At 45.5% G+C, this 26,368-nt stretch overlaps 2 protein-coding genes across 2 annotated transcripts; one reads left to right on the top strand and one right to left on the bottom strand.

Annotated features, from left to right (window-relative positions):
* Positions 1-329: 329 nt before the first annotated feature.
* Positions 330-16,084, bottom strand: ttc17 (tetratricopeptide repeat domain 17; the record flags this gene model as incomplete). The annotated part of the gene is made up of 25 exons (XM_083666008.1): positions 330-1,823; positions 2,046-2,189; positions 2,293-2,412; positions 2,531-2,614; positions 3,251-3,410; positions 3,723-3,843; positions 3,932-4,082; positions 4,499-4,785; positions 6,581-6,718; positions 7,631-7,817; positions 8,032-8,256; positions 9,720-9,791; positions 9,975-10,131; positions 10,258-10,373; positions 10,525-10,671; positions 10,964-11,076; positions 11,349-11,509; positions 11,959-12,098; positions 12,289-12,436; positions 12,642-12,751; positions 13,117-13,248; positions 13,872-13,983; positions 14,466-14,635; positions 15,248-15,337; positions 15,917-16,084. 25 exons carry the CDS (start codon positions 16,082-16,084, stop codon positions 1,692-1,694), a joined length of 3,585 nt encoding a protein of 1,194 aa, XP_083522134.1. The 3' UTR covers positions 330-1,691.
* A 2,300-nt stretch (positions 16,085-18,384) lies between these two features.
* On the top strand, positions 18,385-26,299 carry traf6 (TNF receptor-associated factor 6). The gene is made up of 8 exons (XM_083666011.1): positions 18,385-18,448; positions 19,191-19,492; positions 19,701-19,851; positions 20,655-20,813; positions 21,430-21,501; positions 21,914-21,991; positions 22,271-22,555; positions 23,091-26,299. The coding sequence occupies exons 2-8, from the start codon at positions 19,191-19,193 to the stop codon at positions 23,685-23,687; spliced, it is 1,644 nt and encodes a 547-aa protein (XP_083522137.1). The 5' UTR covers positions 18,385-18,448; the 3' UTR covers positions 23,688-26,299.
* Positions 26,300-26,368: the final 69 nt, after the last annotated feature.

The following is a 26,368-nucleotide window of genomic DNA, read 5'->3' as shown; positions in this document are numbered from 1 at the left end:
ATTCTGGGCAGTAGGCTTCCTTATTGCTTACAGCTGTCCAGTCCTATCTGATGTTAAGTACTAGCAGTGTCCGGCAAGCACTTCATTTAGATCTCACCATCATGCCTATCCAGTCAGAGACAGCTCCTTCAGTATAGCGTGTGTAGGCCACTGACATACCAGAGATACTGGAATTGGAATATGACAACATAGCAATGTAATATCATGCACAGGGAACCAACCTCTTCATGTCACCGATTGTTTGACTGATTTCACATTGCTGTAATACTGAAATGGGAAAGTGTTAAAGTGCATTAAATAAAGCAAGACCACAGAAAACACCACTGCCATTCAACTTAAGTCTCAAGGCGACGAAACACCTCGCTTTTATTTCCCAAAGAGGTCTGGAGTTTGTACAGAGACAATGGATACATTGAAAAGATGAGCCAATGAAATTATATTTCACACACACTGCCTTATAACTGTACACTGAACAATAAGATCTCCATTAACAGTTTAAAAGATGGTCTTTTTAAAGATGGCCGGCAACAGATTATTTTTTTGTTCTGCCAGATCATTTCCATAAATAAAGGAGTAAACGTTAACAGCATACTAAAGTTTATTTTTTTTCTTGATGCATCAACCTTGCTTTCAGCAAAATCCAACATTCAATCTATTCTTAGAAGGTCCCATATAAATAGGAATGATAAAAAAAAAAAATGAAAGGAAGATGATTCCAATTCCTATCATGAAGCAGCCATTATTTAAAGGTTTTGAGACGGGTCGTTCCATTAACACTTGTTGCCTCAAGTAATCAAGTTACAGAAAAGCAGCATTTTCATCTTAAATCGCAAAACATTTTCCAAACCCATGAAAATAAGATTATTGTGTGATGAGAACTGTCCAAATTAAAACTACAAATTAAGATCAATTAAAACATGGCGCCACCTATGGACCACATCGGTGTTGTGCAGCATCTTCCTCAACAGTGTTTCAGAACAAAACCCTTTGGTGTGGCTTTCACCTTCCTGTAGAAAAAGATGGTCACAGTTCTCGCTTACAAAAACAGCCACTGAGCTCCGAAACTTAACACACATTTCTACTTCCTTCCTTCTTCCGCTAAAGACTTCACTGATCTGATGGAGTTGGGTAGCAAGAAGCAAGGTTTCCAATTTACACAATATCAGTACAGTAGATACAGTACAGTAGTACAGTCTAGAGTAGATCAGTGATCTCTTTGTGAAAAGAAGGGGTAGGGGGAACGATGGATATCAATACAATTTAAATTATTTGAATGAGGAATTACGCAATTGCCTCATTGTTACCAGTCCAACCAATCCTACTGTAGAGAAGGTAAATCACATAAAAAATAAATGTTGTCTACATGGCATTATGGGGCAGGGAAGCTTTTTGGCAGGGAACATATTGCTCCTCTGTGTAATACCATTGATAGAAATGGACCTTTCAGGTGGTGGGCTTCAGTGGGTCTCTTAGTGAATGTTTAAGCTAGTTTGAGGCATTTTAGGTCCTTAGAAAGGAGTTACGGCTCACAAACTAAGGTAATCCCCAAATCCCATTGGACATAAAATGATATGGTGTGGACCTTTAAATTGAAACAATTTAGACAAACGCTTTGTTACTTCTGCGTAACTAAGTTATATGTGTGTGTGTGTGTGTTCGAGGACTAGGCCTACTCCTTGGGGTGAGCCATTTTAGGGCAGGCGACGCTCCTTCTTGGTGAGTAGGTAGCATTGGATGGTTCTCAAACGGTCTTTGGCAGGGGCAAATTCAGGCTGCAGTTTCAGAGTGGACTCGTACCAGCGCATCGCCTTCTCAAACTCCTCCTGACAAAAGGAATACACAAACATCACATACACACTGTTAAAAATCAAAGCATAATCAACCAATTGAATGTTGCCACTTACTTACACCCCATTATCAAAAGAAACACCAGACATGACCCAGCCCAACACCACTACCAACAGAACAACCCACTACCAGAGTCCCACATCGCAGCCCAAGCCAGGCTAGTCATGCAAGACTATAATACTCTGGTGACGTCTCACCATGGCGATATAGACGTTGGCAAGGGTGAAATGGTTGACGACGAAGTGCGGGGCAATCTCCACGGCCATGCGGGCCACGGTCAGGGCGTCCTCCCAAAGACGTGCATTCTGGAAGATGTTGGCCAGACTAATCAGTGGAACGTCCTGAGAGAGAGAGAGAGAGAGAGAGAGAGAGTGAGTTAGATGTTGGGGTATCCCTAGTTGTATGTCAGGTGTAGATGAGGAGGGACATGCTGGGGTACTGTACCTTCATATGATGAGGGGCATAGTTGAGGGCCTGGCGTAGACAGTCTATGGCCCTCTTGCCCTGCCCCTTCACCCTCCAGTAGAGGGCAGCCATGCTGGACAACACCCACGATGTCTGGTTCTGTGGGGATGGAAGAATAAAGCATGACTACAGGGCAAAGGGGAACTTACAGATTGCACCTTTAAGCATTGTTGTCTCCCCTTTTACATTGTGTGATGGAAAAGCAGCAGTCTCTTACCTTCTCCAGGACCTTAGCGATGCGCGTGCCAACCTGCTCGAAGGACTGCGGAGAGAACTTGTCTTTGCCCAGGTTCTGCAACACCTAGACGGTGGGGAAAATAAGATGAGACCCAGGTGAGACGCGAGTAAGACACAGATGACACAGGCAACACAGTAAAGACTCACTGAAGTGAGGTGAGAGACATGAGTCAGAACACAGGTGAGACGAGACGAGACAAGAACACAACTCAACTCACTGCACACAAGCCAGACAGACTGAGACGAGACTCCGCTGAAGACAGGTGAGACGAAGGTGAGAAAGGGGAGTTTTCCAGGCAGCGCCTCATTGCAGAATAACCAATGAGGTGCAGGGAAATTTCCCAGTGTCTCCCTCTCCCTGTCCTTAGGCTATTGCGCACAGGGCATAATAAGCCTGGAATAACTCGACAACTCAAACCTCATCTTCGTGGGAATGAACTTACTGAGTAGCATGTGTCATTATTTTATTTTAGACTGCGAGGCGTGGCACAGAAACTGAAACATGTGGTGTGCAAGCACTGGGGGGTGGGGGCGGGGGTGCTATGGGAGATGATTGATGTGAGGTATAGTCAATGGCTGTGTGTCGGGTGTTCTTCCGGATCTTTGCATAACCAAAGGCCAAGTTTGACACGTTGGTCCACCAGACCTTCCAAACATTGGGTGGAAGTGTCTGGGAACGAAACGACTCTCTCTCTCCTACCTCTCGGAGCTGGCTCTCGCCAGTGTAGTGGATAGCAGCACGGTTGGCCACCCCTCCCAGGTGGTCCAGGGTGTGCATGCTGGCAGCCAGGTTGGCATTGCACAGAGGCTCCACAGCGGGCTCCTGCAGAGGAGTGGCAAAGTCTATGTGCTCTGTGATACTGGGAGGAGAGACAGAGAGAGACCATATGATCATGTTAGTCATTTAGCCATTAGACGCTTTATCTGTTGGAGAAATGGACCATTGTGTAAAACCATTGAAACATCATTGAAACAGAGTACTACGGGATGGTAAATTGATGGTACTACTTCTAATAAAAAAATGACCACCCCTCATTTATCATGCATTTGAATGTACTTTGAGTGACTGTTTGGGCAGTGGGAACAACAGTGGGAGCAGCTGGAGTTCTTTCAGGATGTTTAAAACTTCATCATTTGGTTGAATAGACAGAGGGGTGGAGGTGGGTACTGACTCGATGTTCTTAGCGGACACAGCCAGCCAGGTGCTGGCAACGGTGGTGAGGTCCACCCTGCGCGTCCGTTGGCACTCCTCTGGCCCTGGCCAGCCCAGGCTGGTGTAATCCCTCCAGCGCCCTACAACCACAACCAACCACACACGTTATTGAGACCCAAAATGAATAAACATCAGACCTATATGGTGTGTGTGTGTGTGTGTGTGTACCTGAGGGTCCAGGGGAGGGGATGGTGGGACCACTGATCTCCAGGACAGAGTGTCCAGGCAGTATCTCCCCCTGCTGGCCATCCTCAGTACTGCTCCATCCCTCTGGGCTCTCAGCCTTGGGCTTCCTCACGCGCTTCACCTGGAAGGTAATCTAGGGAGGAGGCAAAAGGGGAGTGTTAGGCAAAGGTAGGGGGTAGGGGTTAGAACATGATCCTATTCAACAGGGGAGTGTGAGGTTGAGGTTCGGAGTCAGGGGTCAGAACATGGTCCTATTCTAATTATAATGACCAAACCACCCTCACCTGGAAGGATCAATAACTACAATAGACCTTGTGCTTCCATCAGGCCTGACATGTCAAGCCTGAGCCAACATCTTCTGGCCTGAATTGCAAATACATTCACAAGCCCGAAACTTCAATTCTCATTTTATTACATTAGCAGAACAAAACCCTGTTTCACCAACATTGGATCAATTACTATCAGAGGACCTATATGATATTTGTGCAGTTACTTTCCCTGTTCCCTGTTGTTGATCTCCATGTTGGACATAGAGACGCGAGTACCTACCCACTCTGCCCCCTCGTCGTCCTCACAGTTCCCGAAGCAGGGCCCTCCGCTGCGGGCTCCCATCACACGGTCGTTCTTCAGGACCCGGATCCCCCGGAGATCCCCCCTCTTTCCCCCCACATCCAGAGCCCCCTCGAAGGCTCCCATCAGCTCCTCCTTCAGCTGCCACTCCTCCTCCTGCCCCCCCTCTCTTCCTCCTCCTCCTGCTTTACCTGGCCCGGCACCAGCTGGAAGGGACCGCTGCTGACCCGCTGCCTCGCCAGAGCCGTTGCTGTCCAGCACTACCTCTGAGGAGGGAAACGTTCACCAACAGAGAGGGAGAGAGAGAGACGAGGGAGGAGAGGGTGAGAGGGTGAGAGAGAGACGAGGGAGGAGAGGGTGAGAGGGTGAGAGAGAGACGAGGGAGGAGAGGGTGAGAGAGAGACGAGGGAGGAGAGGGTGAGAGGGAGACGAGGGAGGAGAGGGTGAGAGAGAGACGAGGGAGGAGAGGGTGAGAGGGTGAGAGAGAGACGAGGGAGGAGAGGGTGAGAGAGAGACGAGGGAGGAGAGGGTGAGAGAGAGACGAGGGAGGAGAGGGTGAGAGAGAGACGAGGGAGGAGAGGGTGAGAGAGAGACGAGGGAGGAGAGGGTGAGAGGGTGAGAGAGAGACGAGGGAGGAGAGGGTGAGAGAGAGACGAGGGAGGAGAGGGTGAGAGAGAGACGAGGGAGGAGAGGGTGAGAGAGAGACGAGGGAGGAGAGGGTGAGAGGGTGAGAGAGAGACGAGGGAGGAGAGGGTGAGAGGGTGAGAGAGAGACGAGGGAGGAGAGGGTGAGAGAGAGACGAGGGAGGAGAGGGTGAGAGGGTGAGAGAGAGACGAGGGAGGAGAGGGTGAGAGAGAGACGAGGGAGGAGAGGGTGAGAGGGTGAGAGAGAGACGAGGGAGGAGAGGGTGAGAGGGTGAGAGAGAGACGAGGGAGGAGAGGGTGAGAGATCATCAGTATGACTCTACTGTAGGTCCACTGCTGTTTACCATCGACACACAATGTTGGTTTGTCCTTGAACAATTGTAAATTGCATCTGTATGCTGGTGATACTGTTGTCTACTCATGTGCCTTCTCAGTTCAGCAGGTTATTCTTGACCTTCAGCAAGGTTTTTGATTCTATTCAAAAATCGCTTATTGATCTCAAACTGGTGCTGAATGAGGACAAAATGTCCTTGAGAATGTTTGTCTCTAGATCCCGTTTATTACAATGATCTACATATTTGTACCATGAAAGGAGCCTAAATTTAACAAGTTCCACATTTGGATAGATAATCTGTATTTTAAAACACATGTTGAAAAACTGATCAAGAGTTTGAGAGTTAAAACAGAAAAACTGAAAAGTCCTGCTTTGCTTTTGATAACAGGAGGAGGATTCATAGAATATGAAAATAAAACACTGAAGAATAGATGACGGGTCAAACATAAGACATACATTTATTCCCAATGATTACTTCTAACAGTTATGGACATGATCCAACAAACTCAACACAAGTGGTCACATGACCAACAAACACAAGTTAACATTACGTTATGTCTGACTCTCATGATTAATAATGATTGATAATGCTTTGCTCATCCCTGTCTGACAGACAATCGATCACATCGGATCCTAGATTCCATTAAGAATACCCAAAATGCGGCAGCCTCAGTTCTCAAGCCGTTAGACTTGGTTTATCTGCAGAGATAGTTTTCCGCGCCCACCGTTGTCTTTTATATCAGTCTGTGGGTTCCACGCATTTCATCTGAACTAGGTAAATCTGCCTTTAGTTTCTGTGCCCCGAGTACTTGGAATGACCTTCAAATTATCTGTCAATTATAGACCTTGAGAAATGATCTGTCATCCGAGGAATGCAGTGTTTTAATTAATTATGCTGTGTAAATTGTTGCAGTCATTGTTTGTCATTTAAAATGTACTTTTTATTGTTCATGCTGCAAGCAGGGCTCCCCTGAACAAGAGACCTAGTGGACACCCTGAATAAATAAAGGCTTAATAATAAGTTCAAGCTTCTATTCTGTGGCAATCAACAGTCAGAACAGTATGAGGACATCAGTGCCTTACTCTCAAATAGCAAGGATTCCTCCACAGCAGACACAGGCAGAGACAGGGCAGCCATGGGGTCCTGCTTCTCTCCACTGCCAGCCTCCCACTCCTCCAGCTGTACGCCTAGGTCCTCCTCACCAATACATGTTGCACCCTCTGTACACACACACACACACACACAATAAAGAGTAATGAGTAACACATACCCTGTTTAGTTGGTGTTAGTTGACACAAAAACATTAACCCACACACTTACATGCGCACACAGACCTAACAATAAACAGTAGGTAATACACAATGACAACATACACACACATTTTGCAATGCACACATGATGTGTATGTGTGTGTGTGTGTGTGTGTGTGTGTGTGTGTATAGAATCAACATGGTAAGAACTTGGGTTTTGCTCTGTGTGTAAAACATAGAGCTTTCTAAATAAGGCAGTGCAGCTATTTTTAGCAGCTTAAATTATTGAGTGGCAGATTTCTCCACTTCAAAGCCCTTTCCCCTTGAGAGAGAGAGAGGAGAGAGAGAGGAGAGAGAGAGAGAGGAGAGAGAGAGAGAGGAGAGAGAGAGAGAGAGAGAGAGAGAGAGAGGAGAGAGACAGGAGAAAGAGGGATGCAGGCGGAGGAGTAAGGAAGGATAGCATGAGGAAACAGCAGGGAGATGGAGGCAGGCGACTCAAATGAATGAGGGAAAGATTGAGGGAGGAGAAAAGAGAGGGGGACTTGGGAGGGAGAGGCTAAAATTAGCTCAAACATTCAGAAAGGTGGAGGGCACACTAAAGGTGCCAAGCTGGAGAGTGATGCAGAGAGGGAAAGAGGAGGCAACTGGTGTGTTCTAGAATAGGGAAAATTCACCTCCAAACAGTAGTCTGTCAGTTGTTTTCAAATATGACAAAATATACAATTCCACACATTCTGCTTATTTCTTGTAATAATGCAAATGAGAGGTCTCAACCCCAAATCAATCAAGAAGAGAGTGGAATTACAGCCTAATGTACCTCTCTGGCTCTTTTCAGTTTAGGTTGTGTGTGCGTGTGCGTGTGTGTGTAAGACAGTCACTCACGCTGGCAGGGGAGCCGCTGCAGGCTGTAGAGGAAGGGATAGAACTGGAGGCAGCGCAGCAGGGGCAGGCTGGCGTGGCACTGGGCACAGCTGGCGGAGAGGGCCAGGGTCTGGCGGAACAAGGCCAGGGCACCGGTCACGTTGCCCTGGGCCAGGCATACGCTCACCAGGCTGAGGAGGGTGTGAGGCTGGGGGGGTGAGAGAGAGAGAGAGAAGACATGGGGACTGTTACAACACAGAAAAAGAAGAGTGTGTTTGTGTAAATATATATATATAAAAATAAATAAATGACTATCAGAGGCATATAGTCCCAGTACATCTTCCAGCAGTGTCACACCTTCAAGTTATAGCTGTGTGTGTACGTTTGTGTGTGTGTACGTTTGTGTGTGTTTGTGTGTGTACCTCCGAGGCGTTGAGCGCCAGTGCCTCCTCCAGCAGTGTTTGTGCTTGGGCGCTGAGGCCGTGGTGCAGCAGCAGGTTGGCAGCGTTGGTGAGAGGCAGGTGACGGTGGAGCGGCGAGACTGATGCCAGGGCGTGCCGCAGACACTGCAGGGCGCGGGTACCGTTGCCTTTGGCCCGCCAGTACAGCGCTGCCTCGTTCTGGAGCAGCCAGCGGGGGGCGCTATCCTGAGGAGATTGAGAGAGCAAGAGCGAAAGCGAAGCACACACACACACACACAGACACACAGACACACAGACACACAGACACACAGAGAGCAATTAAGGGGAGAGGAGAAGACACACTTGGGGCTTTACACACTACAGGTCCAACCCCAACCATGCTGTGCTGAATATTTCCTTTTCACATTGTCCTTTCCAGCACTGCTAGAGCAACTATGGTGCCCAGGCCCGTACAGCTCAGCTTGTTTCAGATCAGCAGCTTGAAACTTTTCCCCTTAAGTATGTACTTGTGCACTCCCCGACATGGATGTAGGTAGGAAAGGACTGGTGTGAAGAGCCAGTGTTTCCCCTTTACTCCCCTTTCACCTGCTGCAGCGTTCCATCACTGCAACATGACTTCCACCACGACAACGTCCAAGGTAGCGAGAACGATTTCGGTTGTCAACAGATTTAGTTTACGGTGACAATCTAGATCAAGTCAAATAAAACTGAATTTCTGAGATAAGTTTGTCGAGGTATTTCTCAAAGAAGAGAAAGACAAATTGCCAGGTAGCTAGCAAGTTATCCGGCTGGGCAGCTTAAGTAACTTACAGTAGCTACAGGACCTAAAACAATAGCTAAAGCTACCAGCAAGTTGCCTAATGAATTACTTGAGAGAATTATCTTCTATTGATTTTCTTCATCAAGTGTAATGGTTTACTTTAATAGACAGGAAGACAGAATCCAACAGTAGGGATAAGGAGGTCAGTGGAGCAGATCCAGGACAGCAGCATGAATGATGAGATGAAATAAGAGGAGAGGATAGGGGAGGAGAGAGAAAATCAAGGAGAAGAGAAGAAAGAAAATCAAGGAGGAGAGGGACAATCAAGGAGAAGAGAAGGAAAGAGGAGAGGAGAAAGAAAATCAAGTAGGAGAGGGAAGGACAGAGAGAGGAGAGGGACAATCAGGAGAGAAGAGGGAAGGAGAGAAGAGAGAATATCAAGGAGAGGAGAGGGAAAGAGGAGGGGAGGAGAGGGAAAAATCAGGTGTTCTAAGGCAGGCTGCAAACTTTACCACGAAACTGGGGAATCAATATATTTTGAAAGCATTGTTTTGCAGTCAAGTGTCATTTTATATATTCTGCTGTGGATAGCATTCGCCACCCCATGTCATTTTCAGTCTAAGAGCTGTTTTAACAAAAACCCCAGATCAAAAGTAAAAATGTTTTCCCAGGAACTCATCCATTTTTACCACCAAGGTTACAAATAATCCCAGGGGAAAACACTGAAAGAGCCCATGCTAAAACCAGTCAGCTCAGAATCCATGTGTGTGTGTGTGTGTGTGGGGGGGGGGGGGGGGGGGGGGGGGGGGGGATTAAATGGGAGGCAGAAACTATAGGAAGCCCCCACACACCCTGCGCTGCCTGTTGACTGAAGTGCTAGAAGGCTCCTATAGAAGGCTGCTGGGTCCGTTGTGGTCTTTACACTCACCATTTCCATGCCTCTGGCGATACTTGTACCAGTCTGCTCCAAACTCCAGCCTCCACTGCGAGACAGCAGCACCTGCACACGCATGCAGGTGTTCACACACACACATACATACATATGCAGGCACACACACACACAAAAGCAACCGAACCCCCCCCCCCACCTCTATGCTTGCACATTTTTACTATAACACATGCATACTTGCTCACACAGATTTGCCTATGCCTGAACACCCCAAACCACCCCACCCACACACACCTGGGTAGCGTGGGGGTCAGGCAGCTCTTTGCCCTCCAGGGGCCAGTCCAGCGAGGCAGGCAGGTCCCCAGGAGGAGGCTGAGGTGCAGGGCCACAGTCTGGGGGGACCACAGTCGTAGGAGAGGGGGTGGCCTCATAGAGGAGAGCCTTAACTGGGCTGCAAACACACCAGAATAGAGGGCCAGAAAACTCTCGTCATGAAAGGTAATACACAGGGATACACAGTTTAGTTCAAGTGTTAGTTTTGATACATATAATCATCAACCTACACACCCACACTCACCTTATGCCCTGTGTCTCAGGTAGGAGGTAGAAGGTGGGCAGTAGGTGAGCCGGGGGAATGGTGGGGAACTCACGGGCACAGTCCTCCCTACGTGGCCACAGCATCCTTTGGATGTCCTACACACACACACACACACACACACACACACACACACAGCTGTCAGCTCTACAGCCCAACACATCACTCAATATGTTCAACAGTATTCTCAGACTGCCCTGTCAACTCACACCATCAGCTCAACTGAAAGTTACAGACAGCTAGACAGACCTCAGTGGGAGAGGCCTCATGGCCCCAGAGCGTTGCCGGGTCGGGGTCTCCAGACACGGAGGGGTGAAGCCGAGGACTGGCCGTCTCGTTACCGCCACGTTCAGACACCAGCGCCACGCTGCCCGCCACAGACACCTCCTCCCCAAACTAGAGAGGGACAAACATCATCCACTGACACACTGACAGGACAGGACAGGAGACTTCTCCTTCTTCTTCTTTATCATTAGTCTAACCTAAGAGGGCTGGAATTTCAACCACAAGATTTCCTTTCAAAATAAAAGTTTGGAGGAAATGTTGTACAACTGTTTTGGGTTTGACCGTAAATTGTAATTATTTGTCTGAAATTAATCATTGACCAGAAATTAATGACTGTGACAGCCCTGAATGCAAGTCAATAATGTTTTCTTATTGTTGCTGAGAGTGGCTGTTGTGGACTGACCTGGATATAGTGGACGTGTTCAAACAGCTCTCCGCGGTGATAGCGCACAGGCAGGTCATAGGGACAGAAGAGGCTGCGCTGCTGCTGGCCCAGATGACACATCTGGTGGTTCCCTGTACACACACACACAGAAATCCAATGTATGCTGTGTGAGCTGAACTATTTCAAAACTAATTTTGTATAGGTGCCGTCCTGTCTATTAAAAATTGTTCTTAGTTATAATGGGGTCACTTCAAGCTCCATGAGGGCTGTTAAGCACCCATGACAAAATGTTGTCCTTTTGTCATGGGCGCATATGAGTGTGTGCATGTGTATCTGTATGTGGGCTGGCTGTGTGTACAAATGTGCATGAGGTATATCCATGGGTGTGATGCGTGTCTCTCACCCAGCTGCGCTTCCTTGGCCATCTGGGTCTCATGGATGATGTTCCTGAGGATCTGCTCCTCCTGCAGCAGCTTGTGTTTGTCCAGCGCCTCCTGCTGGCGGAGGTAATGGTCGTGCTGCTTCTGGTACTCCTTCAGCTCGTTCAGCGTGCGCTGCAGAGACCTGGGTAAGGGCAACAGGGGCAATGGGAAAGATTAATGGGTGGAGGGCAATTCAGTGAGTCCACATGGGGCGCGTCATAATGGTGGTAATATCCATATTGAGTACAGGACGGACCCTAACCCACATCAAAAAATCAAAATCAAATCAAATCTTATTTGTCACGTACATCTCATACAGACATAACGGATATGAAATGAATGATTCTATCCATGTCAAGGAATGGCAAGTTGCTACACATTTCAGGATCAACATAGTTGCATGCATGCCTTTGTCAAGAGTCACCCCAATCCATCATCTGTGTTCAGTTTAGTGTTCTCCTTTTTCTTCCAACTATGGAATGCAACCCTGGACGAAGCCCCTCTTAAGCTGGCAATTCCCTGCACAGTGAAGAGGCGGTGTGTGTGTGTGTGTGTGTGTGTGTGTGTGTGTGTGTGGTGGCCTGTCCCTACCTGTGCTGGGCCTCTAGACGCTGCTCCAGTTTCTGCTGACAGAGCACGGCGTGTTTCCTCCTGAGGGCCTGTTCGAAGCCCGGCTGAGCCTGCAGAGCCTGCTCATAACACAGCACTGAGTGGTTATACTCGCCCAGCATCTATAGAGGGAGAGAGGGAGAAAGAGAGAGAAGAGAAGAGAGAGAAGAGAGAGAGGACAGCTATATCAGTGCGTTTATAGAGTGTGTGCTGTGCTACATAAAGGTGTATTATTGGTAAGAGTAATATGTAGAATTGCTCTACTCACAGCACGTGTGTGTATGTTGCTCTATAGGTATACGCTCTACTCACAGCGTAGATGTTGCCCAGGGTGTAGTGGCTGGTAAGGAGGTCAGAGGTCAGGTCCAGGGCAGCATGTGCCAGGATGGCGGCGTCGGCAGAGAAGTGGGCACGGTGCAGGATGTTAGCCATGTTCACCAGGGCTACGTCCTTGTGCTGCCTGAATACACAGAGAGAGAGAGAGAGAGAGAGACCACACACTGACTTGAGCATGTCAGACAAGTGAGCAGACGCATGATCCAAGCGCACACAAGCCAGCTGGTTGGAGAGGTTCACCATATCAGTTCTGTGTCCAGCTCGCATCTATTGCTTCGATCAATCAGCAATACGTTTGCGATGAGTTTGTTGTCTGCGCTTGTGCGTACCTGGGTGAGAAGTGCAGTGCCCGGACCACACAATCCACTGCCCGTCTGGGCTCGTTCTTCATGCGCCAGTAGAATGACGCCAGGTTATACAGCACCCAAGACGAGGAGTTCTAGACCGACCACACAGAACACACACACACAGAACACACACACACAGAACACACACACACAGAACACACACACACAGAACACACACACAACACACACACACACAACACACACACACACAACACACACACACACAACACACACACACACACGTCAGGGACACTGTACAACTCAGGAGTGGAAAAAGTAGTACAGCGCACTCCTGGTGAACAATTTACCCTTCACTTTTAGCAATGATATCAAAGATCAAAGATACGCTATCATTACGAAATATCAGTTTAATTTCCTCTGAAATGTTTACATAGTGGCGCAGCCAAGTTGGCACAGTGACTCTCAGATTCTATGGGGAGAACCCTGAAAGACTTACCCTCAGCAGTCCCTGGTGGATGCGATGGCCCACCTCGTCCATGCTGTGGCCCAACTTGTGGGACAGGGAGCCAAAGATGGGGTCCTCTTTAGAGAGCAGAGGGGAAGTCAGGTTCACCCTCTCCTGCACGCCCTGGAAAGAACAGGGGAATGTGTGTGTGTGAGAGAGATTGGGTAGATCGAGAGAGAGAGAGAGAGAGAGAGAAAAAAAAAAACTTGAAATGCCCAGTCAGTTAGCGAGCCAGATAGAATGTAGCTAGCTTCAGACACTTTGACTAACTTTGCTAGCACACCACACATTTCTGAATCGGAGCGATGCCTCACAGTTGTGTTATTGCCTAACATCAAATAATGACAAATACTGAGTAAATAAGTTCACTCCCGCAAAGGCCAGGTTTGAGTCGTTGTTATTCCAGGCTTATATGACCATGCGCAATAGCTTGCCGACGAAGTTAAGTCTCAAAGACCAACCTTGACACTATTTACATTGCACTTTCATCATATGGAGGAAGTTCTTTACCAGAGCGACTTGGTCTGGTTCTAATAATACGAGAGGCTGAACAACAGTATAATCAAGGGTATCATGTAAGCAGGAAAAGAGGGCTGATATCTGATAGGAACCGCAGACCCTGTATTGTAATTGTAATAACTGGCTATAATTGTCACATATAACCCATATTATGCTTCATTGCATTGCACCACTTAAACAGATTTGTTCTGTTGTTTAACTCAAAGACTGCGTAACCCTTGACTTACCCTAAGATGTTGGAAGGCATGGATGCTATAGGGCAGCTCAAACACTTTGGCACAGTCTGGCTTCTCCAGATCCAGGGGTAGAGGGGACCTGGAGTCCACGTAATCTTCAGGGCTGCAGAAGAACCAAAGGTCAGACCATTACACATGGATGGGATCAACAGAGGAGGGAAAAGAAGAGGAGAAGAGCGGTCTGCTTGTTTCATGAGGCCACTCAAAATTGCTGATGTATTTTCCCAAAAACTAACAAACAGGACAAGATGTGAGACCTATTGTTGCCAGTAAGTTCTGTCTTCTGAAGTGCATTTGTGTTAACAGTATTTGCCAATGATAAGATGAATCTGAGACCAGAAGCATAAGGAAAGCAACCAGAAAATAAGTCAAATCTCTCAATATTTACAATGATCTATGGACCAAATGGCTTTGATGATTATGGACTAAATGCCACACATTTTATGTGCTGCCTAAGTGGCCACTCTTCATGTCCACAAATATGACAACATCACTTATCAACGCATCCCTTGATATGTGACTGTACCACCAGTCACAGGAGCAACAGCCAAAATTGGCCCGGGGAGCATTGCTTCTGCTAAATACCTGATGTATTTGCTCTCCAAGGAGATATAGGTACCATCGTACAGGTCCAGGTCTCCCAGGGGCACTTTCGCCGTGACACAGTCTGCATCCTCCTTGTAGTGCCTCTGTTCCAGACCTGTGTCCCTGTCCTCATTCTCCTCTATGTGAATCTTCTGAGCAACTAGCTGCTTCTGCACAGTAAGGGACAGAACAAGAGATGCTGAGTGGGTTAATGTACCCTAAGGATTTTTTGCAATAATAGGTTGACAGTAGGGGAGGCTGGTGGAGGTAGAAATCAGAGGACAGGCTCATTGTAATGCATGGAACAGAATTAGGAATGGTATCACATTCATTACAATAAGCTGTGCTTGGGATATAAGGAGGAGACATGCTCTGTCAACAGCATATCTGCTAGTTCCAAGTAACGGTAGTGTCAATGCAAAACAGTAAGAAAGCATGTCACAGCAGCATTACTATTCTATGGTACTGTCAAACTAATCAACATGTTTGTGCAGTATCTTGTGCAATGTGGTTTTATTTTGCAGCATGGAACATTAAAGAGAAATGGACTGAACATGGCGAGGCAGATGCATTCAGAACAGTCCGGTCGCAATGTTTTACTTTCATTTCATGTCATGTCATTCAAGTATGTAATCTGTGAACTTCCGGATTCTCGAGGCACTCCTGTAGATACAAGAGGATTGGATCAATTATCAAATATCTGTAGATCCAATCCTCTCAGCTCTATAAGAGTGCTTGTGGGGTGTGGGCTCGGGGTTGATGTGGAATTCAGCAACATTCACCTCTAGTTTCTTAAGGTAATTGACACGGGTCTCCTGTCGCATGAAGATGACAAGGTCATGTGGGTGTTTCAGATTCAAAGGTGAGTCCACCTGTAAATACAAATGTACGGTTTCAAAACAGTTATGACACTTGATCCAAAAGCTAGCTAGGGAAAAGCACTATAAACATACAAAACACGTGTGAGACGGGACCAGTGTTTGACATAAGGTGCATCTATGTAGCTATCCAACGTCGTCAGCATCATTATAGGAAGGATATCAGATATTGACAGCGTTTATCAGTAAATAGCCTTGTCCTCCTACAGTCATGCTTTTATCTTAGGACAGCCTCCAATCAATATTTTCAGCTGGCAGTGCAAAAACGAAGGCCAGGCAAGAGATTCTGTGCTGACGTTATGGCAGTTTTGGTCATCAATCATTGGCAATATTTGACAATCTTTGACCCCACTAACTAGTCAGCAAGACAGCTAGACATTATTAGCAAGCTAGCTAGCTGTTTGGGCGGTTGAATAGGTTGAGTTGAGCAACACAAAAAGCTAAAGCGCTTGCTAGTTAGAAATATGTACCGGTATGTGGTTAAAGTACACCGTGCTAGTAAGCTAATGCTACAATTAAACGCTAGCTATCTTAGCCGACTGACGTTAGTTTAAACACGGGTCGCGGTCGTACTTGCTGCTGAATTTTTCCATCTTCAGTGACGACCCAGTGCGTAGTAGCTCCTCCGGGCTCGGCCAAAAGTATACAAAGAAGGACGAAAACCTTCCCTTGAACAGACGCTTTTCGTGAGACGTAGACATAGGGCAGAAACCCAGGGCTGATTTTCCTGAGGTCCGCCATTTTTACTGTCTCCTTTCCTCTGTTGATCTGTGTTCCGTGAGCTCCAATGGTGGAACTCCGCCCACCTATTTCTGGTGAATGTAAATGTCTGTAAATTAAGATTTCTTGAAAATAAAAGCGCTCAAGTTAAACTCATTTAGCATTTAAACATAGTAAATATGGATCAAGGAACCACAAACAATATGCTATTTATCTTAACAAATATATATTCAATCATCACCATATCATATTTGATATAGTATTGCCCCAGAAGGGTTTGTAATACTTCTAATATCACAATTACGCTGATGAAATAGTATTGCCTGAGAATAATGGACTATACAGAAATATTTTTGGATTATATCAGCTCATCTCTGGTGCCAATCTACTCGGCAACCCTTATGGAATGTAGATCAGGTGAGTCAGTAAAATGCTAGCAACATTTGGTAAGACACCACTTCATAATCACACTCACCGTGTCCACATTCTAGAAGTGGACAAGACAGTGTAATTTATAATTATTTAAAATTATTCTAATTTATAGTGTACATGCCCCACAACCATTTCACAGCCTCTTGTGCCTACAAGATATATTGTTCTGCTGCTCCTTTTTGTAAATTTGTTATTTTTGTTAATACTTTGCTATTTTGTAAATTTCTTGTCAATATTTGCTATTTGTTTTTTAGGTCCATGCACCAACCTCACCAAGTCAACTTCCTGTCTGTGCAAATATACTTGGCCAAATAAAAGAATTCTGATTCTGATTCTGATTCTGAAGTGTTGCAGAGTATATTGGTACTAGATGAGTTCATATTATTTAAAAATATCTATATAACTATACTAGGCATGTGTAAAATGACATGTAATTGCACCAATATGAAAATTGTAATGATGAAAATTACATTTTCTAAATTGTTTATACTTTCTGTTTGGTAATTTGTCCTTATTTCTGCAAAAAATAAGAACATATTGTGATCCCATCACTTTCCAGATGTCGCTTAACACGCACTCTTATTTTGAAGTCGCAAAAACAAAACCGGAAGTATTAATGTTGTAAATTGTTGGTTGTTAGAGCTCATGGAACACAGATCCACTGTTGTGACAGAAAAATAAACCAATGGGGAAAACACGTTCACTTCCTGTGTCGCTCACACTGCTCGAAACGGCCCTTGCTGCGGAGCGAACGAACGGTCCTGGTCAAAGCACCAATGTGAGCAACGGATTCTAACCACAGCATGATGAAGACAGAAACATATAAAGATAAAACGAACCAAAAATTGCTCTTTAAGTGTTCAAACTAGAATGAGCTCAATTAGCATTTATTTTTGGAAACACGTTACAAGAATGATCTCCCCAAATATGAACACACTTTGGTCAATCAATTCATGATATTGATAATGCTGCTATCCCACCTGCTACTGAGTCGATCTTTCCGGAGGAAGACAGCTAATCCCCGCTCTCTATCAGTGTTCCCTAAATAAATGATAATCTTACTCCCCAAATCCATGTACTCTTTGCTTAATAATTGCACGATGTTTTAATGACATTCCACCTTTCATTAATACTGGTATCTCCCTTCTCAGTCAATGAGTGCTGTTTATCGCCATCATGTGCTTATCCTATTCCCTGGACGCTAATTTCTGGTCAGTTTTCCGGATCGTGAATGGCATAAATGCATAAATTCTGCTGGGAGATTTGCGGGTAAAATATGAATTCATCACTGCCTAATATCAATCCAAAGGCAAGGATCTGTACCAGCCATCACCAACCCGATTTAATTAAGCCAGGTCAAGACCATATGTAATACATTTAGGGCCTTATTGCTAAACTAAAAAGCATCTTACATTTTTTTTGGGGGGACAGCACAGATTATCTATTGAAAGTGTGATTTAGTCTGAGACTACCCCTAATCTGTGTCTGGTGTACCGCTAGATAGGGCTGGTTTGCAAAACACAGATTAAACCTAGACCTGGATTTAATAACATTTTCAATGACAATCTCAATTGAAGATGGATTTGAGACTAGGTTTAGGATTAATATGTGTTAGAGAAACCAGCCCATCGGGTCTAAAATCACAGGGTCTAAAGTTGGTGCTGGGGCTGGGCACGCACAAAATCTCTCCAGGAGGACCAAACAGCCATACATTATAACATGGACCAGAGTTGGACAACCTTCTCTGCCTATATAGTCTTAGTTATTATTACGGTTCTCTGCGCCCCGCAGCAATATCAGCTTCCGATCGTATGAGGGCGTTTTTTTGCAAATAAAGAAGAAGACGAATCTTGTGATGATGACGTTTGGAAAACGCTGGAAGTCAGGTGGTACAAATCCAGAAAACTTTGAAAGGCTGGTTTTTTTCGTTAGTTGATCACCTTGAAGGCTAAGGTAAGCATATAACATTGACAAGAACTGAAAGATCCCCATCAGTAAACGTACCATGCCTACCATGTTGCTCCTTACTATTTGCTACTAGCTATTGTTTGTTTACAAGTTTAGCTTGGTTGTTGAAATATCGGAAAGTATCTGTCAGGTTTCATACAGTTCCGTGTCTCACAGCATCACAAATCATTAGCTAGCTAGCTAGCTAGCTTGACAAAAGGTGACGTTAGGGATGGTCCTTCTTTTGACGACTGTGTTCTGGTATCTGAAAGAAAACTTCTGAATGTGAGCGACAATGTGACTAGATTATTGTAGGTTATCTTGTTTGCTCATTGAGCTAATGCTAGCTAGCTAGAGGTGATTTGAGGAACTGATAGCCACACACATTAGCCCCTCCCAGATGCTCAGTCAGTCCTGAACCAAAATGTTCTCTCAAATTCATTATACTGCATTAATCCACAATCATATAACGTCCTAACTCTAGGTGAGGTTATTTCCCTAACTTTAGCGAATATGTCGCCGATGACGCATACTTGTGACGTCTTTCAGAATACATGACCTCAGCCAGGGAACACTTGGTCAAGTGAAACAGGGAGGGAAATTGTGTCATTGGAAGATACATTGGTGTAGTAGACCATCAGTCACCATTAGTCTTTACTTTGGTCTGTAGTTGTTGGATCTTATCTTCTTTGCTGGTGAAAAAAAACGTCTATATAATCTCTCTCTCTCTCCCACCCTGCCGCAATAGATGTCCTGCTTCGAGAGTGAGAAGAGCAGTCTGGAGGATGCAGCATCAGGGCTGTCTGACTGTGCTACCGCCATTTTGGAGAAGGAGCGCGACTCGGTCCTTAGCCCCACAGAGAATCCCAGCACCCTCAGTACCCCCACTGATCTTCAAGGCAGTGCCCCCACACAGGGCTATGATGTGGAGTTCGACCCGCCGCTGGAGAGCAAATACGAGTGTCCCATCTGCCTTATGGCCCTGAGGGCAGCCGTGCAGACGCCGTGTGGCCACCGGTTTTGCCGCAGCTGCATCGAGAAGTCCATCCGGTAAGCCTGTCACCGAGGCTTTTACTTTAGCTACATTGGGGCTATGCAGTTCTGACTGTAGAGAGCCCAAGGACCGCTTTGTTGTATGTAGTTGCTTATGGATTAGCCTACTTCATTGTTCCTAAATTGAAATGATCTGAAGAGTCCTAAAGGGATTATACGTCTGTAATCTCTCCATCCTTAAGATCTCTCCTTATGTGTACTCTAGTGATGCGGGGCAGAGATGTCCAGTGGACAATGCCATATTACTGGAGAAGCAGCTCTTCCCAGATAACTTTGCCAAGCGGGAGATTCTGTCCCTGACTGTCTGCTGTCCCAACGATGACTGCACTGACAAAATGGAGCTTCGCCAACTGGATGTGAGCACATCCACAGACAACACATTCAATTGTATTTATCTCATTGGGGAAACAGCAGGGCATAAAATTAACTTGTTGGTCTACCAGCCAAGGTGTTTGATGGGTGAGAAAATTCACCAGCCAATCAGATTTTTTCACAAAACACATTAGCATGAGTCCTGATACATGGAAAATGACTCTTTGCATTGAATGAACCTCCTGTAGTAGGCTTTAAGTTTTGCACCTATTCCCTTTTTTCCCCCTGCATGTTTTCTTGAGTCACGCGGTCCTGTGTAAGTTGCTCTCGTGCTGTTGTGTGTAGTTGAATTTTACTTGAATGTTTTATTTCGATGCATTATTTGGTTGAAACTAAGAAAGCTCATAGACTCAGGGTTTGTTTGAAAGTCAGGAGAAGCGTGAGTGAGATGCACAGCAGTTATAGTCAACGGTAACCATAATTGCAGATTGCACCAGTTTATTTTTAAAATTGAAGCATAGTATTCATGGGCCTTTGTTGGCTAACCGCCAAAGTGGCTGGTAAGGTTTACAAATTCACCCGCCAATGCCAGAGTCTATCCGCATTTGTCAGGTGTTATTTTTCAAACAGTAAAGACAGATTAAATTGTATATTTCTGCTATCTGCCAATTTCTATCTATTGGTGGGGAGAGATGGGTGCAATCCAAATGAGTTAGCATCGATGCAAGGACATTTGACTGCATAAAGCTGATGGCACCATGTATGGATATACTGTAAATGACACACAAACCACAGTATAGAGAGGTTATAGAAATTAATCTCAAGCTCTGTAATTTCTCCATGCCAGCGTCATGTGATGCAGTGCCAGTTTGCCACCGTGCCGTGCCCACTGTGCCTGGAAGCGGTGTGGAAGAGCCAGCTGGAGGAGCACACACGCCTCCAGTGCCAGCGGAGGCCGGTGTCTTGTCCTGACTGTGCGGAGAGCTTTGTTTACGAGGAGAGCAAGGTGCTACCAGTACTACTCTAAATGTTTATTTGGAACAGATGCATTTGGATATGTCTTTTTTTTTTTTTTTTTTTTTCTTTGTACAAAAGTGCCCACCACATTCTCAGTTGGTATTAAACAACATTGTCTTTCATTTGGGTCAGTTACATATGTTGCCTCCTGAGATACTGAGTAGTCATATTGTGGGCCCCATACATTCTAAAAATATTCCAATACAACTCATATTCAGACAGAATCCCTCTCTGAAGACTTTGTCTGCATCATTTTTCTGAAAAGTCATTTTGTTATGCTGTAATACACTTTAGCATTTTTGGATTACAGCGTAGTCAAGTGACTTTTCAAAATTGTAATGCAGACAAAGTCTTCATAGGGGGATTCCGTCATAATATGAGTTGGATTGGAGTGTCTGCAAGGTGTTTTGGACATATTTCCAGAACCGCCCAAAATATGACTACTCAGTATCTAATGAAGCAAAATATGTAACTAAAAACTGTATGTCTAATCAATTACAGCCAAGGTCAGGGTAAAACTAGGATTAAATTTAAGAGGTGGAACATGCAAGCCTTCATGCAAGCAACAGTCTTTTTGAAAAACTGTATTTTTTCCCCCCCCTCAGCTTCATGAGCAGACATGTCCCTTTGCCAACATGACCTGTCAATACTGTGGTTTGGAGCTCATCAGAGACCAGGTGAGTGCTGGGTGCCATTTTGGTTTTGCTGATCAGCAAACCCAAGATGAGCTTTTCTGATATAAAATGCATGCCACATCCATCCAGGTTTAGGTGCTATATACCAGTTTGTGGTGCAGCAAAGCAGGGGTTTGCAATGACCGGCATGTGACCCATTGAAGACCCCATTCACAACTGCATGCGGCACACACAAACACTGTGGTTAATATACAGTTGTGGTCAGCAAAGCTCTGCTGTACCGCATTGCTGACCATTGTTCTGAATTGGGTTGCCTACCCATAGCTGGCAAGTATGATAATGCAGGTGTACAATTGACATTGGCTAAATCAACAAGCTAGTTTGTTCAGCATCTTGAACAACTCCTCTATCACAGGGATTCTGACTTTCTGTTTCTGTTTCCTTTCTGTTTCAGCTGGAGTCTCACTGTGACACAGACTGTCCGAAAGCACCGATCGCCTGTCCCTTCAGCACCTTCGGATGTCGGGAGAGGGTAGGTCAATGACCTTGGGTCAACCATGATATTGAACACCTCCTTGTTCATGTATTAACTTTGTCTCAGAGGTCTCAACTCAACCAATATGTATGCATGTTTTTGTTCCACCCCAGCACCAACTCACCTGATACAACTAATCAAGGTCTTGATATAATTTAGATGCCTTTTCCTGATAGAGTAGTCCCAAACCACTGGAGTAGTCCCAAAGGTGTGGTTCCTGAGGCTTGGTTTTCATTACCCAAGTACTTCCTAACTCTTATGTGTTGCATGTTTCAGATGCAACGGCACGACCTGGCCCAGCACATGCAGGAGTTTACGCAGATGCACATGCGTTGCATGGCCGACTACCTGCGGGCCTCCTGCTGCACTTCTTCTACTGAGGACCGCAGCACAGCTGCGTCGGCAGCAGGGTGTTCGAGAGCAGGAGCTAGCTGCAGTGGCACCCTCTGCCAGTCTGGCGAGGGACTGCAGACCATCCGAGAGACAACGCAGCAGCTGGACGGTCGACTGGTGCGGCAGGACCACCAGCTCCGCGAGCTGAGCATCCACAAAGATACGCAGGTGCAGCAAAGTTCAATATGCGTCCGCTAACACTTCATTTGTACCTTGCTTTTGTCTCTGGCAGAGGATATTTTCTGCTATGCTGGGGGAGGGTCAAGCAAGCTTTGGCTCCATTCAGAATTATCTGTAAGAATTTGAAATGGCATGATGTCTGTTGGGAATAACGCGTTGTAATGGCTATAAATAATGTCAGGCAACTGTGTTGTAGTGCGTTTGTAACGGCTACAGCACATTGTGAGTCCACAGTGGAGGAGACAAAACCGACCATATTTAGCAGCCTACTGTGTGCCTAGCAGAAGAATTCAGTTAGTGAGTCCTGGTGGTAAAGCTGCGTGACGTTCGAGAAAGTAGGGAACTCGTTCCGAGGTGCGCCATAAGGTTCCGAGGTGTGCCATAACCTGTATTCATTATATCTCAGGCTTGGGTATGAAACATTGCAGGGTTTGGTAACGACCGTACTTTGAGCCTGGTAATTGGAATATGACCCAGTATTAGCAGCCACTTCCTATTTTGTATTATTATCATCATCATCCAGGCGGGCCAGCTGACGGAACTGCGCCGGAGGGTTGCCTCTCTGGAGGAGATGGTAAAGGAGCTGGAGGCCCAGCAGTGCCACGGGATCTACGTCTGGCGCCTGCAGGGCTTCTCGGGTCTCCTGCGCACTCAGGAGACGGGCCAGCCCGTCGTGATCCACAGCCAGGGCTTCTACACCGGCCGGCCGGGTTACAAGCTGTGCCTGCGTCTCCACCTCCAGACACCCTCGGCGCCCCGCTGCTCCAACTACATCTCCTTATTTGTCCACACCATGCAGGGTGAGTTTGATGGGCAACTGTCGTGGCCCTTCCAGGGCACCATCCGCCTGGCCGTGCTGGACCAGAGCACGGAGGGCCAGCACCACGTAGAGGTGATGGAGACCAAGCCGGACCTGCAGGCCTTCCAGAGGCCCACTATCCAACGCAACCCCAAGGGCTTCGGCTATGTCACCTTCCTACACCTGCAGCAGCTGCAGCAGAAAGGGTTTGTGCGTGATGACACGCTGATGGTGCGCTGCGAAGTGACGCCACGCTTCGACGTCGCCCTCCGGAGGGAAGGGGCGATGGTGCAGCCCAGAGGGCCCGAGGCATCACTGTGAGGACTAGAGGTGGTTCATAGAGACTGAAGTATACAGTATAGCTAGCTACACACACAGGTAAGTGCTTCTGTGAATCAAAGGACTACACTTTGGTGAGATGAGGGGGAAAAAAATCAGTATGTCACATGATGACATTGACATGTACGCAAGGCAAGGGTCACAGTATCAGAAGGGATATGGACAACAATTCAAATGGTCATCATGATGGCAAGATTATTCCAATGCTGAAATCTGACTAAGCGATTAATTATGATGACACAATATACAGTGCGCTGCGTAAGTAATGGAACAGTGAAGCATTCTTTCGGTTATGCACTATAGAACTCTTACTGGGCCTACCAGCCAGTTTGCGATTGTTGATCTCACTGGATGTTTTTTTTCTTTTTAATGATGTTCCAAACTGTTGATTTTGCCTAAGTTTTGCCAAGGTTTTGGCTATGTTTCAGATTTCAGATTTTTCAGCCTGATAATGGCTTCCTTGACTTTCATAGACACATATTTGACCCTCGTGTTGACAGACATCAATAGCAGACTCCAAAGGCAAACACAAAGCCTAGAATCAATACCTGTCAAGCCAATTGTCCCGTTCTTTTTGGTGCCCTGAAATAGGGGGACTACGTATAAAAAGTATTGTCCTTTCTAAATGGTGAAAGCAATATGTACACAAATACTCTCAAATAAAAGCTGAGAAGCTGTACTTTTAACTGTTGTTTGATTTAAAATCCAAACTTTTTGAGTATAGTGCCAAAAGAAGAAAAAATGCTTCACCGTCACATTAGGAGGGCACTGTATATTGCCTGGCCCAGTTTGGGTCAGTTTGTCATTTTCTGAGTTATTGTATTACACAGGATAATTGCATGGAATTTACACTTTTTTTATCAGAGTCAGTTACCATACACTCTCTACATATAATATTGAAATGCACTGGTACATAGAAAAAAACAAGGCTTTGTATATTGCTCAGCAGGAAAAAAGTTACTCGTTTATTTGTTTGTAATCAGAACATTGTCTCACATTAAATGATGCTAAGTTATGGTCTGTTTATTACCTTGGCAATGGGTATAACCTGTATTTACACGTTTTCCCTGTGCCCGTGCAATTAAGTGGCTCCAAGTCTGTTCCTGATGTGGCTCTTTGATATTGTCGGCACGATGGGTCGATAATGAAAGGGCTGTGTTCTACACTGGTTGGTGTATCGTATCTTTTTTTAATTGAAAGAACTATGATGTATGTTTGTCTTAAGAACTGGCCTATCACTTTTCCGCTCCAACGAAAGGAGCAAGGAACAAGAGGCCTTGCCTAAATGCAAAGTATGTGAGAACCAATCAATGTGCCCACTCAGAAACCGGCTTGAATATGGGCTGCTACAATGGAAGTGAATGAGAGTGAGGACAGTTGGGTTATTAGACCAGTGGCAGCGCTGCCAATTCCTTTTCTATTCCATCAGCTCAACATGTGTACTATGTTGGTCTGGCTTCCACTCGGTTTTATTGTGATGCCTTATGGCCCAGAAGGGTTGGAGAGGATGAAGTAAAAAGGTCTTACCCTGCCTCTATCATCACCATTGCAATGACTTCTAAGAACTTAAACCGAGAATGCCATCTTGGTTAAAAATTGCCAACATATCCAACTTTAACGAAAAGCCTGCATTGGCGTTTTTTAACTGATAAAGTAGAAGATATTTTTATGACCCATCGTTTACAATATGATGTTGTGCTGTCTGATATGAAATATGCCAGGCTTTGTGGTAACATGGCTGCCTAAAGTGCCTTATCAAAGAGCTTGAGTGAATGTGCAACATGATCCCGCAACGCCCAGCAATGTGTCAATGTAAACATGACAGAAAACAAAAGTAAAGTTTATCCTCTCACTTCCTCTGACATGCCGCCTTTTAGGACCCATACACTGGATGTTGCTCGACTGAACAATCATGACTTGTTTTTTGTGATACAAGGTAACGTCATGGGAAGGGAGTCATCACTACTGGTTCTTTTTAAGCCGAAGAGCCTTAATGGCCTCATTTTCACATGTTCAATTTGAGTCTTGCGCAAATAACACCTTTTCATTTGTACTTTCTCTTTTGTATGCAGCAGCAGCATGTGACTTTTTTATTTTCCACCATGTAGGACAGATCTATTTATAGGTGCAATCTGTAATTCAAACAACAACAAAGCGGGCTCCGTGCCACCTTTTTTGGTAAACAGCTGAGGGATGGTGCTGGAGAAATGTAACCATTTTTAATTCATAGACACAGCTGTGGATGCAAGGAATGACTATCCATGTGATCAAAATTATAGTTTGATTCATGTTTTGAAGCTATATAGTGTTTGTTTACAATTGCATTGATTACACACAATGGAGTATAACAAGATTATATTTTATTAAGACAGTTGAATTAAGCACATGAGGCATTTAAGTTATATTCTTCAAGGATCAACGGCTATACATAATTAATTTAAAACTTAAAACATCGAACACCAATTACAGATTAATTGCAAATAGAGAGCTGTTTGTTTCATACATTCCACTCCTTATCCTGTGTCCTCTTCAGTGTCGTCTTGTAATGCCTTTTGGTACTCAAAGCTGATGGAAATAAATTATGTTTTATTGTTTGTCATGTGTCCAGACTCTTTGAGCACCTACACCCACACAGTGGCTACACACCCCAAGAGATGGCTTAC

The sequence above is a fragment of the Argentina silus genome, assembly GCF_951799395.1.
Source record: "Argentina silus genome assembly, chromosome: 3".
NCBI classification, from domain to species: domain Eukaryota; kingdom Metazoa; phylum Chordata; class Actinopteri; order Argentiniformes; family Argentinidae; genus Argentina; species Argentina silus.
The sequence above is the reverse complement of the archived record's forward strand: the minus strand, read 5'-3'. Positions and strand labels throughout refer to the sequence as shown.

Excerpts from the sequence above, each read along its gene's own strand:
- traf6 (XM_083666011.1), top strand. The coding sequence starts at position 19,191 with ATGTCCTGCTTCGAGAGTGAGAAGAGCAGTCTGGAGGATGCAGCATCA. Across the intron at positions 21,502-21,913 it reads TGGAGCTCATCAGAGACCAG|CTGGAGTCTCACTGTGACAC; the intron begins GTGAGTGCTGGG and ends TTTCTGTTTCAG. Across the intron at positions 22,556-23,090 it reads GCATCCACAAAGATACGCAG|GCGGGCCAGCTGACGGAACT; the intron begins GTGCAGCAAAGT and ends ATCATCATCCAG.